At 49.6% G+C, this 20,796-nt stretch overlaps 1 protein-coding gene across 1 annotated transcript in view; it reads left to right on the top strand.

Annotated features, from left to right (window-relative positions):
* The window catches only part of LOC144178451 (cGMP-dependent protein kinase, isozyme 1-like), a 513,788-nt gene that overhangs the window by 61,971 nt on the left and 431,021 nt on the right, over positions 1 to 20,796 (top strand). The window contains exons 3-4 of the mRNA XM_077706319.1: positions 2,209 to 2,322; positions 14,574 to 14,679. Coding sequence (XP_077562445.1) covers positions 2,209 to 2,322; positions 14,574 to 14,679 — 220 coding nt within the window. The remainder of the gene's footprint in view (positions 1 to 2,208; positions 2,323 to 14,573; positions 14,680 to 20,796) is intronic.

Raw genomic sequence — 20,796 nt, 5'->3', positions numbered from 1 at the left:
GTCCTCGTCCAAAAACAAAGGGGTTGCGAAAAAGTAATCGCCTTTGCCAGACGTGGTCTGTCCACGGAGGAGAAAAACTAATCAGCGTCTGAAAAAGAGTACCTCGCTATTATATGGGCGGTTTTGAAATTTCGCAAATGGTGGACCATTCAAATTGGTACAGACCACCATTCGCTATGTTGGCTCGCAAATTTGAAGGACTCCTCTGGGCGGTGGAGCTTGCGCCTCCAAAGGTTCGACGTTACAATCGTCTACAAATCCGGCAGGAAACACTCCGACGCCGACTGCCTCTCCCGCGCTCCCGTCGACCCACCACCACAAGACTCTGATGAAGACAGCGCGTTTTTCGGAGTCATGACGAAGAGCAACCTAGCCGCCCAGCAGCGGGCCGACCCCGTCTTACGCGTCATATTCGACTACCTTGAAGGATGCAACGTCGCCGTGCCTTGAACCCTCGAACACAACCTACTAGCATTCAACCTGAAAAACTCCGTTCTCGGGAAGAATTTCAGCCCCGGAACTAAAACGAATTATCTTCTTGTCATCCCCGCAGACCTTCGTGAAGAAATTTTGGAAGCGTGCCACGACGACCCGTCTTCCGGACATCTCGGCACAGCCCGCACAATTGGAAAAATGAAGTCAAACTACTACTGACATCCGACGTCACCCACTTACATCACCCTTACATCCGACGTCACCCACTACGTCCGGAGGTGCCGTGACTACGGCGACGAGAAACGCCACCGACGAGACCCGCCGGATTTCTGTAGCCGATCGCCGTCCTGTCGAGGCCCTTCCAACAGATTGGAATGGACCTTCTGGGCCCGTTCCCTACATCCCGATCCGAGAACAAGTGGATTGTCATAGCGACAGACTACATGACGCGCTCCGCAGAGGACGCCGTTCTTCCGAGGTGGTCTGCTCAAGAAGTCGCAAAGTTCTTCATAAGCCAAGTTGTGCTGCGACATGGAGCCCCGGAAGTCGTAATCATGGACCGAGGAACGTCCTTTACTGCGGAGCTGATGCAAGGAATATTACGCTACAGCAGCACGGATCCCCGAATAACGACGGCGTACCACCCCCAAACGAACGGACTAACAGAACGTCTGAACAAGACAATCGCGGATATGCTGTCAATTTACGTCGAAGAACACGGCTATCCAGGAAACTGCGCAGATGGCGCCGTTCTAGCTTGTCTACGCAAGGCGGCCGACTACGATGCTTGACGCCATGCTTCCGCATGTAGAAGACGACGACCTCAACCTCGACGTCCAAGGATACCTTCAGCGTGCGGAGGAGGCCCGCCAGCTCGCTCGAGTTCGTACAACGGACCAGCAGCTGGCGGATGCCGGGCGCTACAACCTCCGACGCCGAGACACCGAGTACCACCCAGGGGATCGCGTTTTGGTTTGGACTCCCATGCGACGACTCGGACGCAGTAAGAAGCTTCTCCGACGGTATTTGAGACCTTACCCGATTCTACGACGTATCGGCCAACTTACCTACGAGGTGATCCCCGATGATGATTCCGGAACATCACGACGACGTACGTGGCCCGAAGTCGTCCACGTGGTTCTCTTGAAACCTTACTATGCAAGATGACGGACTTTTTTGTTGTCTGTTCGGACGGTCTTTTTGTAGCATCGGGTCGATGCACTCTTAGAGGGGTTGTATTGCCCCGAACCATGTATGGGTTTGTTTATTTATTGTTTGTTTTTACTGCCCGGCCACGCCCGTATTTGTTATCTGTGTCCCAAGCGAAGCGCGTCTTCCATTCTTTATTTTTTATGCCTCACTGGCTATCTTATTCAGATAAGCAGACTGTTTCGCCCTAACGTCACTAGCCCAGAATAATCTTCTTTGATCTACAATGTTCTGGATGTAAATCGATGGTTTCGGAAGCACTCGACTCACGCCGATAGATAAAAGCCTGCAAAGCAGACGCCGCAGCATCCGAATCGTCTACGCTCGCTTCGCCGCCTGTATTCTTTGAGTTGTTAGGGGAACACAAGTTCGCTCCAATAAACTTGTTTTCCTTGAAGAAATTGCGTCATCTTTAGACACATGACAATATACAATGATTTTCTGAATAATCTGTTCCCAGTAGCAACTTACCTTAGCACGATCCATGGGATAATTGATTGGGTGATTCATTATTTGATTGATTCATTCATAATTTCTGGTGTTTTATTTGTTTTTTTTACCCAGAAGGCGAACTGGAGGTGGAAAAGGACGACCAGGTGCTTGGGCGTATGGGGCCAGGCAAGGCGTTCGGTGAGCTGGCAATACTCTACAACTGCACCCGCACCGCAAGCGTCAAAGGTGAGTCTACCGTGCTACGTACCACCACTGCTTTTCAAGCTCACTTTCTAACTCAATTGGCAGGGCCGGTCCGCATGAAGCTTTTGCCGTGACCACCTTTGCGTGTGACGAACTGCTCCGGTCGAGGCGCGCGGTTTCTCTCTTTCACCGAGGACCATGGACAGAATGGGTGATTAGTTATACCCCGAAATTGACCAAGGGCGGTTAAACAGCGGCAAAAAAGAAAACGAACTATGCTGTGCTACACTAAGTCCTCCATGACACTATACACGCGCGAAAACTATTAGGTTATTATAAACCAAGAGGGAAGTAAACTGTTGTGTTGTTATATAGGGCAACAACTTGCAAAAATAAACGCGCAAAAGCTTCATCGGTTTGATGTGGTAGTTCACATTTAACTTTACTGTTAGAAAGGAGTCCACACAAGCCAACTTAATTTTGTCAGACGTCCTAAGCGTAAGGCAAAAATCTCTGGTTTTGCTTCCTTTGAGCAAACTACTTTTCTGAAGTCGTATCCTTCAGAAGACAGGAGGATATAAGTACTAACCACGGAGGCACAGTATGGGTCAAGCTGAGCGGGCGAACCAGTCGGCTGTGTCAGAATGGCACACAAAGCTTGGAGCACACTAACCCTGGTACCCCGATTCCTTTTTCCAGTCGATGAGATCCTTGAAAGCAATTTTCGCAGCACCCACCACTCCGCTGAGCGGAAGACACATATGGAGTGGAGGACAGACTCAGAATAGGGCCTCAGAAAATGTCGCACCACCGTGTCCTTAACTAGCCCACAATACCGTAATTACCTTGTGGCGCAAACGAGAAGCCGCGTAGCTAAATATTTCTGTGCAGCGAGCACGGACGCTGCCTCACCATCACTATTCAGTCGTGCCCTTCCTTGGCGGATATTATTCGGGGGGTTAGTTTTCAGCCTAAAGAAAGCGTGTGCGTATACGGTGGATCCGCATCGCTTTAACCGCTTGCCCTGCTGCATTGATTTTTTTTTTGCTCGCAATGTTCAAAACGTTGCTCATTGACATGCAAACAAAGCGCTGCCTCCAGATTGTTTTAGTGTCTGTTTCAACCCGGTGGCACTGCCCGCGTGCCCTCATATGCTTCTCCCAACAAAGACGCATCCACGGGAAAAACGCAGGCGTACCAGCATCCCCCCGCAAAGAACTTTGCTGGGCACGATTGATTCTCTAGCCAGTACAAAGATGAGTAGTAACGCAAAAGCAATGATGAACGGATCGGAGAAAACATCTGGTGGCGTGGCCGTTGTCGCTATCTGCTGAATCACCCCTAAATTACCATTGGCGATGACGTGTAATGACATGCAGAGCGCCTTTCTCAGAAATAAAACGCTCAGAAAATAAGCCTGCGCCTCGGCGGACATGACGCCTAGAAGTACGCAGAGCCCCGTAGAAAATGGGAAATTATACCGATCAGTGCTCCGATGCCGCTCTCCTTGGTCACCTTCCTGCTTAAATCAATTTGCGTTGTGCACGTGCCTCGCACTCTGGCCATTTCGTCACCTCTCACCCAGTGGTGCCTCCAGCACTGACGAGCGAATACAGCGCTCGGTATGACATGCGGAATTTCACTGGACATAAATGCCTTCGCATCACGATGTGTAAGAAATGGTTAGCTGTCCTAAAATTTCTGTATTGTGTAGACATGGGGTAAGGTGGCAAGACATTCGGCCACCTTCGCAAATGACATGCGGAGATTGAGGAAACAGAAGCTTTGTGGTCTTCCCTAGCTTTAACTTGGCTTTTTCCATAGTTTCATTTTGCATTTTTTATAGTTTAAGTTGGTTTTTATTGCTTTCTGCGCCGATGTTCTGCTTCTTCCTCCGGATAGGGCAGTTCCTTATGCCTGTCCATCTGGATGGATAGGACACTGATGCCTCAGAGCGCGAGCCGCCGCTCTCAAGAAGACGGAAGCCAAGCCAAGAGGGTGGCACGTCGTCGTTCTTCGCTCCTTCTGGTTTGGCCATTTTCACGCGTATAGGCCTTTGAACTGCTGCTCACCTTGCTGTGATCCTCTCCAAAGACTCCTGGCACCTCACCAACCGGTCAGAGACCGGTTGGTGAGGTGCCAGCCTAGGGCAAGTGCTGCGTCATGTTGCTGAGTAGGCCTATCGTCCGCCGCCACCGCCGGCACTAGAGCTAGGCGCGCCGCGGTTGCTATGGCAACACTCTGCTGGCAACGCTCTGCAATGACGCAAAGCTGCAACGCAACAGCATGGACAATGAAACGACTGCTGTTCAACATCTCGCTGCGCCGGATCCGTTGGAGGAATAACGAACTATCGCAACGGGTAATTGTGGTCCGATTAGCGCTAAGCGGCGAGCCCGTGAACAACCATTGGGAGTACCTGCTAGGTCGACTAGGGACACATTTGCGCATAAACGAGACAGCGAATCTGGACTGCGTGTGGTGGCGCCCGCTTTATCGCCGTTGTACAAAGTGGCGATTAAAACTCGGGAGTGTTCAACGTTACGACTCTCACAAATAGGTTCCTTGAAGCCACTCTGGATTCCTGCTTCGAAACCGATGGATTTCAAGGTTTCACACTTCACCGTCCCACTAACACCATCTCCGTGTGGGTGCGTTCTCTAGCGCATGTTGACCGTCTGCGGCTTGAAGGAGATCCGCCTGCCTGCCCGTACTGCAGTGGGGGTTCAAACCTACCTGATTTCCGGCTCCGACCTTCGTAGGTATGCCGTTTTTGGCGTCGACCCGGACGAGTCGCCAGAAACCCTCGCAGCTACGCTCACATGTAGGCCTCACAAGATCGTGCAAGCCCGATGCATGGGTTGCGCTGGAACAGTCACCCTTCAGGGCCCGCATCTGCTTTAGCTCGCATCACATATTACGGTGGTATCCTGCGACTCCGCCCGTAAAAATCAGGCGTGGTATATCGCTACCAGGCCCCGTGACAACGGAATTTCAACTCGGCTCCCAGCACCTGAAGACGAGTGACCTCCTGCTCTCGCCGACGGTTGGAAACCGAAGAGCTTGGGCACTTGAAACCGCAGCTTCCTTTCGGTGGACCCTTCTTTCATACGTGTATGAATGAAAGAAATGGCCCCAAGCGTCCGGTGAACCGAGGATATAGAAGCCGCCCCTTGAAACCGCTGCCGTTGGCGCCAGGGTTTCTTGCCTCCTCGTGCCTCTGGGTGATTCATCCATGCACACCTTGCTGTAGGGCTTGCGAGGAATTCCTGTGTTGGCCGATCCTAACAGTGCCCAACAGAAGCCAGTGCTTTGTCACAGACTGGGACTTGTTTCGGAAGGACCTGAATACGTCTGGCTGTGAAGAAACCTCAGATTCGCTGTTGGTGCTCTGTGCCGCCCTTCAGGATGCCACTTGCATTTCATGGGTAGAAGAGAACAAGACTGCACCAGACCTACATCTTCTAAACCTCTGGGCAGCTCGATTCAGAGGCAGAACTGGCGGCCAGTAAACAGCCCACATATCCAAGCTTACTGATTTCGTTGCACCACCTCACTGCAGCCACGCGCTGTCAGAAAAATCACTATCCCGTCAACGGTGGCTGGACTGGTGTGCCTCACTTCCACCAGCGCGTCCGCCTTGCGCACTTTTCGTCGCCGTATTAAGCAGGGTGGCCGCCCCCAAGAACCGGCAGCCACGGCATGCCTTGCCTCTGGACGTACTACGAGCCAGTTTGCTCCAGAAATGGCGAAGCAGTTCTTCCTGAGGTACGACCAAGCTCCATCAGCATTTCTAAGCTTGCCTACTCTTCCTCCGGAGGCTCGGTCGTGCCCAAGCAAGGAAGACCTTGACGGGATACAGGCCCCACTGAAAATGGATGAGTTCCTTGCAGCTATTGACAAAGCCGAACTGCGCACAGCGCCGGGCCCAGACGGTGTCACGGCTGAAGTGTTTAAGAACATAAACGGTCCACGTCTGCAGCGGTTACTCGACTGGCTCAACACTATCTGGGCTTATGGTGACATTCCACTTACCTTGAAACACGCCGAAGTGGTACCTATCCCGAAACCTGGGAAGCCCCAAGACCGGTTGAGTAACGTCTTTCCTGATTGACATCTGACGGACATCCACTATTTGCAAGCTATTGGAACGAATGCTTGCCACGCGTCTTTCTTGGTGGCAGGAACGATACGGATGGTATCACCCAGCTCAGATTGGGTTTCGTCCACACCTGGGAACAGAATATCGCCAGAACAATCTGTCATCTATGGTGATTCTATGTGGTAGGTCACGTAATATCCCCACCGTCTTATTCAAGGACGTTGAAGATGCGTATGATAACGTAAGACATTCGGTTATAATAGGTTTACTTCATAGACTCCGCCTTCCGCCAGCAGTAGGCCACTTGTAAATTCCTTCCTTCGCAACCGATCGTTCTCTATCCCCATATGCAAGGAACGCGTGGCACCCTTTGTTTCGGAGCGAGGCATGCCTCAAGGCTCCGTATTGGGTCTTGTGCTGTTCAACTTGGCCCTACCACCCTTGGCGTGGCAGATGAATAGCATACCGGACACGTTTCTTGTCTTCCATGCGGACGATATCACTGCGTGCATGGTCGTTTCAGGACAAGTTATCTCATCAACAAGCAGGTCTACAGGCTGCCGTTGACATTATTTCACAGTGGTGTTCAATGGTGGGCCTGAAGCTGTCTGCATCAAAAACTACAGTCAGAGCCGTTTATACCGAACTGCATTATGCACCGCGATTTGTTCGATATATCCAATAGTTCGATATAGCCGAACCCGCCTATAACGAGTTTATTGCTACGAGTTCGCAATCCATGGAAGCGCCCCCCCTCCCTTCCTCCCCAACTCCGCCATCCGCGTATGCAGAAACGAGCACAGTACAGTAACCATTACCATACCAAAATAATCCATTTATTGCAAGTAATAAAGCTACTTTCCTCCTTAACTACTCACGTTGCAAACGAAAGCGGTGATTTTTGGTTTCACTTTTGTTTTGGCGGCTTCAACTAACCTGGCATTCTCTACACGAAATATTGTTTGCACCAGTTCGAGTCCGCGTCCTCAAAAATCTAAGAAGCATTGGCGGAGCACATCGACTGCCGAACGCGCTTCATTATACGCGTCGGACGGATTTCACTCGCGACATCATCGGGAACGTTGGCGAGCTCTTCCCACAGTTCACTGATGCTGCTGTCTTGGTCCGGACTCGCTGACTGGGCGGGTTCCGTCGCGAGTCCCACGCGTCGGAAACAGTTACGGAAAGTATTGGTCGTCACGTCGCTCCGTGCGAGGCGCAATGTCTCAGTCGCGGCTCTTGCTCCGTGGACGCGGCCAATCCATATCTCTATCGCCGCTCCGAGATCATGCATTTCGGCGGCCATTCTAGGAGCCTGGAGTTCGATATATAGGATGTGAACTTCGTTATAAGGAATGTGTTTCCCATGCATTTCCTTAGCTGAATTATTTTTGTTCGATATATAGCATAATTCGCTATATCCGGGTTCGTTATAGCCGGGTTTGACTGTAATTACATGTCTATCGCAAATCGTAAGGGACAACAACGGCTGTCGCAGTCACCGATATGCCCGTTTTTGAATGGGGAACCCGTTATCGCTGGTCATATGCGTATACTGGGACTGGAAAGCAGTTGAGCTGCGTCGGCATCTTTCTTCGTCCACTCCACTGGGCCACCAGTGCGCTACACTTGTTCTGCTGAATCGGCCATAAGTCACGGGGTGCCTGCTCTCGAGTCATGCGTAGGCTAGTGCGTGCTATCTTCCAGCATCGACTCGTTTACCAAGCCCAGTTTCAACACCTTGCCTTGCGCGACTGGGTCATTCCATGCCAAATGTCCCAGCCGTAAAATCGACCATCACGGATTTGCTCAGTAAAAATTGTGGGTCATCCTCGCATGGCCCACAATGGTCCCTGAAAGTGTTTTTGTCCAAAAAATGTTGTTCTTTTTTCTAGCGGCCCCTTTACCTTCAGGGTTTAAATCAAACCTACGTCTGTGAAAAAATTCATAAAAAAGTAACTTCTCTTACAATGGTCACCATTTTCTGTTAATATCATGTTGAGGCACTGGGCTGCTCTATGCCGCATTTTTAAAATATTTTTCCTTTTCTTTGCTGTGATTACGCCATTCAGAAAATACACGATGTCGAGCATTTTCAAACATTTTTAGCAAATACGACCAATTCTCTCAGCCAATGAAGCATTCCAACCTGAATCTCAGCATTGTAGAAAATTGGTAATAACTATATTTACATTGAAAAAAGGTGAAATGTGCGAGAAAACGTTTGTCAAACTTGAAAAAATCTCCTTTCTCGCCCATATTCACCTTGAAATTGCGCATTGTTGTGCTCGTAGTAAAAATATCAAATCGAATCCATTCACTAGCACAAATGATCGCAGTTTATTTCAGAAAGTTTAATCTGAACAGCTTTGGTTTTAGCAGATAAAAAAATTTTTCAATTTGTACAGCGACACTGTTCCCCGCTGTTCCACAACGCGTCTTCTCTGCACGGCATGCACCTGCCTGCATGAAAGAGGCGCGAGCCAGCGGGTTCGCGCTACGCCGCATTGGTATTTGTAGCGTCAGTACAGGAAAAAGGAATAATTCGCGTGTTAGTGGGAAAAGTATAACGTGGAGCTAGCGGAGGTGCGCCCATTCCATGAGCACGGGTAACTCAACGGCTGGCTGGACATGGACGTGCATTTAAAGAAGCAGGGTATATTATACGTGGTATGTTTTAAGTATGGCGGAAATACGAAATGAACAGCGGTGGAGTCATCGAGTTAAACGGATTTATTTGTATGCGGTAGCGCGAATTGCATAACCCGATACTTTAAAGCACATCCTATGTCCAGTCGTTGAGTTACACGTGCTCATGGAATGGACGCACCAACGCTAGCTCCACGTTGCACTTTTCCCACTAACACGCGAACTATTCCTTTTTCCTGTACTGACGTTACAAATACCATTGCGGCGAAAGGTATTCTTGTAGCGCAAACCCGTTGGCTCGCGTCACTTTCATGCAGGCAGGTGCATGCCGTGCAGAGAAGCCGCTCTGTGGAACAACGGGGTGAAGTAGTGTCGCTGTACAAATTGAAAATTTATTTTCTCTGCTAAAACCAAAACTGTTCTGATTAAACTTCCTGAAACAAACTGCGATCAATTGTACTAGTGAATGGCTTGTATTTGAAATTTTTACTACGAGCAAAATAATGCGCAATTTCAAGGTGAATATGGGCCAGAAAGGAGATTTTTCCAAGTTTTACAAACGTTTTCTCGCACATTTCACCTTTTTTCAGTGTAAATATAGTTTTTACCTATTTTCCACAATGCTGAGATACAGGTACAGATGCTTCATTGGCTGAGAGCATTGGACGTATTTGCTAAAAATGTTTGAAAATGCTCGACATCGTGTATTTTCTGAATGGCGTAATCACAGCAAAGAAAAGGAAAAATATTTTTAAAATGTGGCATAGAGCAGCCGAGGGCCTCAACATGATGTTCACAAAAAATGGTTGCCATTGTAAGAGAATTTACTTTTTCATGAATTTCTTCACAGACGTAAGTTTGATTTAAACCCTGAAGGTAAAGGGGCCGCTAGAAAAAAGAACAACATTTTTTGGACAAAAACACTTTCAGGGACCATTGTGGGCCATGCGAGGATGACCCACAATTTTTACTGAGGATATCCGTGATGGTCGATTTTACGGCTGGGACGTTTGGCATGGAATGACCCGACTGGGATCACTTCGAAACTGTAAATAGAGAAGCACGGCGAGTTATCACCGGACCCCCTCGCATGACCTCTATACCGACACTTCAAGCCGAGGTGCAAGTGAACACGCTGAATGAAATTGTACACCAGTGTCTCTCGGCTCGTCGTTTCTAAATTCAATCGATTCCCGCCGCGGCAGGACTTGCAGGCTATTATGGTCGTTCTTCGCCTCTCCTACCTCGCTCACCGGAGCCGCCTCTATGGCAGCGACCGTATGGGATGGAAAACCAGCCTCTAGGGTGCATAAAAAGCATTCACTTTCTAATGAATCAGGCCAACTTACCTTGACCAACCTCTTGACTCGCCAGAAGTCCTCCAAGTGCATGTTCACGCAGGGGTAGCCGATTACATCCTCCACACAAGCCTTGTCTCTGCCACTATGGCATCCATCAACCAGACATGCACGTATTTCACGGAGGCGCTACTTCGTTCTTTGTTGGTGGAGCTGATTGCCATTCGGGATGGCCTGTGGGCTTTAGCTTCTCAGCTTTGCGCTGTACCACCACCGTGTTAGGTATTATACACCGATTCCACCCAGGCTGCTCCAAACCTCCGGAACGTTAACAGTACACTGGGTGTTACATGTGCGGTGCGACAGACACTCCAATCATTCCTGTGACCTGTTTGCGTCCTCTGAACCCGCCGGAGGAACCACACATGCTCTCACCGATTCGGCCACTCATCCGCAGCGAGTAGTGTGCCCGCCCCTTCTCTGCAGCTGTCACTGGAGGACACCTTACTCATGAAAAATGGGCTCCAATCCACGCTGTGAAGGTGGTTGGAAAGCAAAGCTTTAAACGACACTCACAACAATTTCCCAAGCGACGTCACTCGAAATCACACACGTGGCTCTACAAAGAGTCAAACCATAGATTCTCCCAGCGGTTACCTGGGATTCCCGGCGGTGGCGTCCCAAACGCAGCAGTGTCGTGCACGGCCGGGCTAGAGCTGCGGACGTTGTAGTTGTAGCCCGGCGGTGCGCCGGCGGAAAGAAAACGGAGAAGATCGTCCTTCGAAGGGTGGGACAGCGAAACCTAGCCATCCGTATTTGCTAGCTCGGGGTTACACCGCCGCGCGACACAAGTGCAGGCAACGGAAGAATTTGGCATGTGAGCTTAGTGATCCCATTTATTCCGAATGTAAACTAGTCTAGTGCGTTTGAGAATTGCGAGAAAGCTGAGGGAACTTTTGTATTCGCTATTGATCAGATCCTGTTGTTCCGTTCGTATTTTGTTACACCTCTTAAAACACAACCGAATTGCTATTAACCAATTTAAAAAACGGCGTCCCATTTGTGGCAAGCAGTACGCAAAAGGTAAAGTTTGTGTAGCGGCCAGATGCCTGAATGTGGTCTCTAAATTTTGTTTTCCGCCCTCCAAACCAATCCTTAACTTCTCGCTGCCGTACGCCCACTTAGTTTTGTCGGTTCCGGGCTACCGAGCACGTGCTGTTGAAAAAGTTATTCATTCCGGGCGAAGAAAGCGCGCAATAGACGCGAAGCAGCTTCAAAACAGGCCCAAAGCAACTGTCGCTATAAAGCAGACTATAAAGCCGTCCCGCCGACGCACGCGCCGGTGCGAGCAGTCACTTGCGTGCGCGAAACGCTGGGTAATAGCGCCCTATCGCCGCGTCATCTACACTGTGTTCCGTGAGTGCAAATCACCCTTCCCCTCCCCAGTCGCGTTGGGAGTTTCTTGTCCCGCACGCCACAAAAGAACCGTCGGCAGGTTGAGGTAGAAAGCTTGGCTTTAAAAGATATTCGTCGGTGCTCCATGCATGCCCTTCTCTCTTCGCGCGGGTCTGATTTTCCCGGCGGCTTAACCCGCGAGCAATGTGGTGGACAACGTGAGAGCAACGTCTTGGGAATCCCTCCCACACCTGCTTCCACTGCGCTGCCCCTGTTGCTGAGGCGGCATTTGAGCACTTCCCATGGACATGCCTAGGGGTTCCACCAGCCTGAGCTCGGCACATGGGGACCGCAGGACATCGCCCAGGCCGCCCTCCCGATATTTATTGGTGGTCAGACGGCCCCCTTTACAAGAAACTGTTGTAATTCCTTTCCGAAACAGGACTCTATAGTTACCTGTAGTGCCGGCATCTTGTTTTTATTCATTGTATTCTGTGTCGTACCTCTATCCTGTTTTGGCCACTATTTCCTTGTTACTTATGCCCTGTCGCAATATGGCGCAATTTAAATAAAAACAGGAGAACATCTGCATGCCAAGGGTGACGTCATCACTAGGTGCAGCCCGGCGCGCGGCTCCCCACCCGAACATCTGCGCCGCGACGCGCACTCCCCACACCTGCTCGTCGACTCCCTTGACTCGTCGCCTCTTCCCCTCTAACTGCGTGCCCTAGCATTTTCCCTCTCTTCAGTGTGCTGAACCGATTTTTGATGGACGCCTGGCACGGATGGAACTCGAGCTTACACAACTCCGCTGTTACAATTTTCGACCTTGATTCGTCTATAGATAGGCACAACGGAAAACGAAAGAGCGCGTTGCTGTGGTGGGGCTGCGTAAGGTCCGCTACCAATGTTGCTAGAAAGAGCCGGGTATTGCCACTATTGCTGCCACCGCCAAGCGGCTTTTATGTATAAAGAAGGGAACGACTCGGCATGCTTGTTGTGTGTGGTCTCTTCGTCTTTGTCCTGGCTTGAACCGATTATTCTAGTCACCGCTTCGCTTACAAAAGCCCTGTTCAATCGGGAGCCACGTTCCTGTCGTATTATTTTGGCGCCAGAGAGACAGAGAGAGAAAACGTGTTTATTGAGAGACGACGGTTCGAACTGCGGCTCGCCACCTCCCCATGCGCTCACCGTCTCTACGTGTCCCGGAACTTCTTGTAGGCGATCTAAGATAATGTGCGCAGCAAGGACATGGGGGCAAAAGAGGAAGGAATGACGGCGACCAAAAAGGAGTCGGAGACAGGCGTTCCTGAGGCGGATCGGCCACAAAGTATCCTTGGCACGAGAAGCGTGTGAGAAAAACCGTGTATAACAAAGGGTAAAACCCAAGCAAGGCATTGGGCCGATCCTCAACTTCGGGAGGAAGAGGAACGAGATGCTCACGCATTGTGAAAAAATCCTTGAGTGCGTTTTTCAGCAATTTCTGTCCACCTTTACCTCAACAACAATACTTGTCCAACTTTTTGGTTTTGGCCAGAAAGCACAAGCCTTAGCGTTTCGAAGTTTCAAACTCCTTGTAGTGCTTAAACACTTCGTGCTCAGCACCTCAACGCGAACGACGTAACGCCTTTTGTCGTGGCATAAATGCTTATTGGCACGGTAGGGCATTCATTCCTTATTTTGGTGTAAATGTGTACCACTTCAGCAGGATGGAGAGTTGGGTGAGTTGGTAATGCCACGTGGTTATTTGGAAACAGCGGGTTAAAACAGGACCACGAAGAAAGCAACCAGACAGGACGAGCGCTCGTCCTGTCTGGTTCCTTTCTTCGTGGTCCTGTTTTAACGCGTTGTTTCCAAATAACCATGTGTACCACTTCATTAAGAAAAGTAAAAAAACCAACAAGACAAATAATCACCCAGAGGAGTAGTAATTTCTTCCATGTTGGCTATTGACAGCCTAATATGGAAAGTTGGCGGTTCAGTTTTTTCGCTCAGTTTCTTACTCATTGGCTGCAACGATATCCGCAACAGTGGTCTTATTACCTTCGAATCGGCAGCAGTTTTGATCGGTCAGCTTTACTCTCGAACGAGAACAGAAGCGATACTTTTTGTGTGTAAACAAAGTGAACCTTTGTAAATGGGTTCAAGAATTTCAAAGCTGTTAGCTGCAATGTAGTTTTCACGAAAAAATAACGTAGAAAAATACAGAAGTTGCCACAGCGATCGTAAATATTGTTTGAAGATGTTCATTTCCAGAAAGACAATGGAAATGAGGTGAATTGAGGGACGTTTCCACGTAAAGTTTGGGGGGGGGGCGTTAATCCGGAAGATTCCTCTTACCTCTGCGTCCACCTAGAAGTGGTTCTCGCTCAAACTCGTTCGCTGTGGTAGTGAGCACACTCTATTACGCTCTAGAGCTTACCGCGAGCTCTGACATCACATCCCATAGGGATTACGGTACAGTTAAGAGTGAGCTCCATCTCAAGGAGCCCGATCGTCCACCGCTGCCTGGTAAACTTCCACCTCACGGCCCGCACAAGTTAACACGAGTTTTCGCATGTCGGGTGGGAACCCTGAATATGTAATAGGTAGGTCGGTCCGTCTAATGCACTTAAATTTAGGCACAACTGTTTTCTGAGAAAAACTCACAGATATGTTTTTTCAGATTTTGCTAGCGGTTGCCTGGAACCATGGTTGTGTCCGTATCATTCAGCAGTACCAGAATCCCTTAATACTTTTAAAGATTCTGGTAGTACTCAGTGTTATAGAATAAATCACGCAGCACTCAGCATGCCGATTCTGTTGCATGATGTAAGCGCCTGTGGTGTGGCTCGGTTATCGTTTTGCAGCGGTGACAAAAGCCAAAGTGTGGGTGCTGGACCGACGCGTCTTCCAGGCGATCATGATGAAAACCGGACTCCAGAGACAGGAGGAGAACATCCAGTTCCTCAGAAGGTATTGCCCTTTCGTTCTCTTTTCTAATGCTTGCCCGAAGAATGCGCCGCCTCGCGGCGCCTTCGGGGACGGGAAACTGCCGTTTCTGAGCAAGGCGCACGAACGAAGAATATCGTTTCAGCGAAAGTTCAGGATGGCTGCAAAGTAGTGCGGCTAATATAACGTGTGCTCAAATGTTTATTATTCCGAATTATCGGTTTTAAAAAATTTGTTGGCTCATTGATTGTAATTTACACTCAAGGAAACTTAAAATCCAAGATATCTTTTGGCTTAGTCGTTCCTTTGACAAATGTTCACTTAGGTTTGCAGGAATGCTTGAGGGACGGCCACACATGGGGGCGGCTATTCAAGGTTACGTCGAAGTGATAAGTTAACTGAAACTCGTTAATCGGTTGATTGCCGAATTTCTTTGCTGCATATTCCAAAATTTGTCAGTGTTGTTTTAATGATCGGAAATATTACATTATTTCTTTTATCACACCTTGGCCAATGTAGGTTTGGGCTACGGTAGGCCTCTGATGGGGCGCCCTCAGCAGCGATACACGACAACCACTTTACGCACCGAATTCATTATGAACGCGGGAATTCCTGCACTGACGGTTGGCGTTAACAAACATGCTTGATGAAATCTATGGTTGGACGGAATCCCGTATGGTCGGGGTGGGTAATGATACAACGGGGAATAAAACCACCGACCAAAAAGTATATTTCGTACAATAAAAGACGTTTCGGCTCCCACACGGGAGCCTTGTTCATTGTGAACAAGGCTCCCGTGTGGGAGCCGAAACGTCTTTTATTTTACGAAACATACTTTTTGGTCGGTGTTTTTATTCCCCGTTGTATCAAAACATGCCTAATGTTGGGTACTTATATTATTCTCTATTACCATAATGAAGCACACCTCCAGAGGGGAGTGGGGCTGTGACATAGGGTCTGTAATAGCAAACGTAGTTCTGGGAACCAATTGTATAGGTTGCGTTAGCGTGAATGCAGCTGTATACTGTGTCTATTGGGACAGAAAGCGAGTCGCTCACACGGCAAGACTGCTATTTATTGGCGCGAGCTTATTTTTGTACTGACATATCTGACCAGAGTTTCCCGACCACATAACGATCTATCATCCCTCCTTGCGGTAAACGGCTGTAGTAAACAAAACGCAGAAATTGCAACAAGAACTCCAAACAACCCAAGACCAAAGAAACTACACAATTTGCTCAAAGTCCTTTGTGTATGAAAGCTGCGTTGGCTCCGCTTGATGCGAATAGATTTTCGAACCCGCTGTCCCGTGTCGGTGCTCGTCCTAGCTGCTCCTTCATCGTTTGCCTGGTCGTCATCCTCCTGGGCTGCTTGGGCTTGCATCACACTCGGCTGCTGAGCAGTATTTGATGAAGGAGCATTGTCGTCAGGTGGTTTCACCCCTGCATGGCTCTCGGTGAGTCTGGCTGGTGAACGCTGCCTGAAGAAGAGAAGTCATCTTCGGACTGTGGATGCCCTGCCGAAGCAACATCCCGTGCACGGGCTTTATACTCCTCGTCCATTTATCGCAGCCTGAATGTTCGTTTGTTTTGAGGGTGGGCTGCAAGTTTCTTAGGCAAACAGCAGGGACCGATTTGTTCCTCAATTGTGGCTTTGACCGTCCACCCGAGTCGAGAGTGCGCACGGTGTCCCCCTTAAGCCAAGAGTGGTATTGAGGTGTAGTCCTTGGGCATGCTTTTTCGCCTCTGCCGAAGGTTGAGCGGCGAAGCCCGGTAGGAGTCTCTGTAGCTGCCTCCCCATTAGCAGTTCAGGCGGGCTTTGGCCGTCCTCAAGAGAAGACAGACAATATTACAGGAGAGCCACGCAGAACGGCTCCCTAACGTGCTTCGGGAGACGTTTGACGACCGGTACTCCTTTTTCTGCGAGATCATTTGCTGTTGCGAACTTGGGACTGGAAATAACATGTCAGAAGGCACACACCCGCGCAAAGTTCCGAAACGCAGGGGAGGTGAATGACGGACCCCTATCGGTGTGTACCCCCCGCGGGATTGCATGCCTTTAGAAATATCATTTTAAGTTTTAAACAATTTCACTCGACGTCTGCATTAGAAGCTGTACTTCCGGATAGTTTGAATCTTCGCCCTACGCCAGCACTTATAAGGCCACGAGTATTCGCACAATCTATTGTAACCCTTTCCCAAGGAAAATCTGGAGCAGGGCTCGGGATGACAGGCTCAGCAGGTTGACGATAACCAAACTGGCAACACGTGCTGCACTTCCCACTTAACTCTTAAATCGCGTTCTGCGTGCCAGGCCAGTATATTTCAAGCCGTGCTCTCGCTTTCGCTTTGTTAAGCCCGAGATGCCCCTCATGCAAGCGTTCCAGCGTTTACAAGAGTTGCCAGGACTTGACCAGCATGCACGCTAACGTTAACGTTTTCATCCTCATTTCGCTGAATATTACACAGCTTTAGATGACCGTTTCTGAAGGTCCGCTCCACTCCGATTGGCGGTGAGCGCGACCATTGGCGGCGCTGCGAACCGCGCTTCCGTGACGTCGGCTTAGGGATTCTCGCATTTGTCATCTGCTTCATTCTGCCTGGCTGTCCTTGCTGTTCCTTCGCGCTTGGTTGACTCTTGATGCTTTTCCGCACCATATTTTGCGTATGCACAGCTTTTTATCATAATAAATGAATTAAATTCGCATTTAATAGCTCAATGCGTGATTTAAAGTATAGTTTTTGATGCCGCCACGGAAGAAACATTACCGGCGTCACCCCGTTCCTTGCGAAGCCGGTGGTGTACGGCACGCGAAAAGTAGGAGCTAAGCGTCAGCTTATGTATTCTGAAATCTTTCTAACAAAGGGAACAGCCAGAGTATAATAGCCGAAAGCAGCGAAAATGCAACACCAAAACAAATTCCAAGCCTGTGGGGCTGTCGGCTTTGGCAGAAGGCATTACGATTGCCGGTAACCGCATGTAAGCTAGAACAGTTTTTTCAACTTTGCCGAAATCTCGGAAGTATTGTATCACATCACTTTACGTTATCATGGCATGAAAGTTTGCCGACATTCACTGTGGGACGCAAAAGATGTAGCTTGAGTTCCAAATAACCTGCTCTGTATACAGGTGCGTGCTGGTTTTATACCAGGCTTTCAACAAGTATAGAAGCTTATTAAGCAAAACGAGTCAAGTGTACAGTAAAAATACCGTAACACCATGTTCAGAGTTGGAGTCATTTTTCGGTACATTTCCCACAACCATATCTTCCAAATATTCAGGTATGCGTCATAGTAAAACTGCACTCAAGAAGAGGGGGGGCAGGCGGAGTAAATGGAGGAGGTGATGGAGGAGAGGAAGGAAGCGGAGGAGAAAGCCTTAACAGTAGAATCGAGCTGATTAGTAGGCGGGCTCCTCAGTCCAGGACAAGAGAGGTAAGAGTAATTTTCTTCAATTCATGGAACATCATACCGAGGATGCCAGAGGACGCCCCAATTCCTCGCGCAAAGGGGCCTGTCTCGAGTGTAGCGCACGTCGTCCTGGCTGTGCTACCGGCTTGGCTCCATCTTTCACGGTTATCCTGTAAGGACGCTTCCCGCAGCCGAGTGCTTTCAAGAACTGCGGGAATTGTGCCGCCACCTGCTCTCCCAGAATTGACTGCCTTGAAATGGCGTGGGCGTGTCAGGCCAGGCCAACACACTCGCAGTTTGGAAGTCTCAAGAACGCTTGCTTGCCTTTCTCGACTATGAGGAGGGGGACCTGCTGCTCTTTATTGCCCAGACATAGAGGCAACGATGCCGTGCCGAAATGCTCAATGACGTTTCCTTCGTAGCTTGTGAGCGTTGTCTTGCTTGGACACATACTTTCGCAGCTACATGTAGCTTTGCGAAAAAAGGGTGAGCCAGCTTGATTGCCTGAGCACCGTCGTCGACCTTTCATGTCGCAGCTTCTGTGCCCACTACTTCATTAATTGTCGAGTCACGACCAGCCGTGCTGGTTACACCACTGATTTCCGCAGCCATAATTTGAAAGCCATGCGCCGAGTCTTCGTATTCTTCGCATGTTTCAAGGTCGAATTCATTGACTTTTTAGATGCGACGCATCACTTTCACTCGCCTTGTCCCTCCGGCGTCGTCCGGCGTAGTCCGCATCCCTCCCCCATTCTCCTCGCCGCGCCAGCTGCGCGCTAGCGCCGCTCTTACCGCAGCGCCATCTGCGTGTTAGCGCTCGCCGGCGCTCGCTCCGTCGCCGTGCCAGCTGTGCGTGGGTGCAGGTTAGAGCGCAGCTTGCGCGCAGCTTGCGCTCGGTTAACACATGCGAATGCGCTGCTATACGCCGCTCTCTCTCATTCCGCTGCATATAAACGCGGTAACTGCGCCGCTCCGCTCAGTCGTTCCGCCGCCGCTCCGCCGATGACATCCTCCGATGACCACCGATGATTTGAATGGAGACCAACAGGCCTGCTATCGCGATGGTCGGCGCAACCGTAACAAGCACCGGCCACCCCGATAAACATTTACACCATCTTCCCGCGAGGGGAACCATGGGGTAGATGCGACGCATCGGGGGTGAACATGCTGCGTAAAATATGGACACACAACAACAATGGACACGCTAACATAACGGAAACGAACGGAAACCCTCGATGCGTCGCATCTACCGCATGGTTCCCCTCGCGGGAATGTGGTGTAAATTTTTCGCTCTTCAGCAAATGACAAAGTGGTTCTCCGTACCGCAGCTGGCGCATGCCGTTTTCATGCTGGACGCTTCATGGCTAGGTGGAATGTGTTGCAATAGCCACAGCGCTGGGGGGGGGGACGTTTTCTGAGATTTGCTTTGGCCACTTTTCTCTACAAGGCAGGCCTTCACTGTTTCTTCTTTGTCCCAAACTTGGTTTTGGTTGGCGGCAAGCTCAGCTGCTTTGCAAAAATTTATAGCCTTCATGAGGCTCAAATCTTTTTTCTGTCGGAGGCGGTATCTTTCGTCCCACAAACGAGTTGTTCACGCACCATTGAATCTCTCAGGTCTCCCAAGTTACACCACTGCGCCGCTACTGCACGTCTCCCAAGGATTCTTTGAATGTTTCGCCTTGATGCTGCAGGCGGGAGCGGGAAACATACCTTTCGTAAAACGTGGTGTTGGGCTAGTTGTTAATTACTGAATGGGAGGCTTGGCGCCAAAGAGACAAAATACAGTGGCAGACGAGACAGGCGCTCTTCTGAATGGGAGTCTTGGGCAAAAAAGACGATGCCGGTGGCAGATGAGACAGGCGCTTCTTTCTCGTCTACCACCGTCCTCGTGTTTTTTGCGCTACTGCTCCCATTCAGTATGTGCCACCTCGCCCAACAGCACGTTTTGTTGAGGGGCTTCTCGTCTGTCTCGTTTGTCTCGCGCCTGTGTCGTCTGCTACTGTCCTCGTCTCTTTTGCGCTAAGCCTCCCATTCAGTATACACCTTTCGTACGTCACATCACGCGGAAGCATGCAGTACTCTTCAAACGATGACGTCGTAGTCCTCTTGTTCCTCTGGGGCGAGCTGAAATGTGTACCCGCCGATGGCCTCCTGGCCAGCAATGTGCAGGAATATTTATTTATTTATTTATTGGCAGGGTACTGCCAGCTTCATTTAGGAAGCCCTAGGCAGGAGCGGACAAACATAACCGATACAAAAACAGGGAAACAGGAGTAGTTTTACACAACTGAGAGAAAAGACGCGCATAGAACAAAGGAACAGATTTTGTTTGTGTGGCAAAACAAAACAGCAATAATAACGCAAGAACGGGTAATTTCAAAGGAGACAACTTTGTCCCTCTGCATAACATCAAATGAACACGCAAATCACACAGGGAAGCAAACAAGTGGAAAGCGCAAATCCAAATCATTTAAATGAACCACTGAACAATAAAAGCATTTAAGCAGGCGCAGCGAAACACTACAAAGATACAGGGGGAATGTCGGACTGCGTGTGGTCGTTGATTTCGGAGATAAATGATTGTACATTATCGCGCCCTACAATTTCCGAGGGCAGTCTATTCTATTCGCGGATGGTACGCGGGCAGAATGAATGTTTAAAAGACTCCGTTCGACAAGATAATTCCCTAATCTTTTTGGAATGTTGCGTACGAGTGAATCGCCGAGTAAAA

The sequence above is a fragment of the Haemaphysalis longicornis genome, unplaced genomic scaffold, assembly GCF_048455015.1.
Source record: "Haemaphysalis longicornis isolate Haplotype H1 unplaced genomic scaffold, Haemaphysalis longicornis Haplotype H1 scaffold_1, whole genome shotgun sequence".
Taxonomy (NCBI): Eukaryota; Metazoa; Arthropoda; class Arachnida; order Ixodida; family Ixodidae; genus Haemaphysalis; species Haemaphysalis longicornis.
Note: the sequence above shows the minus strand (reverse complement) of the source record. Positions and strands in the feature narration are given on the sequence as shown.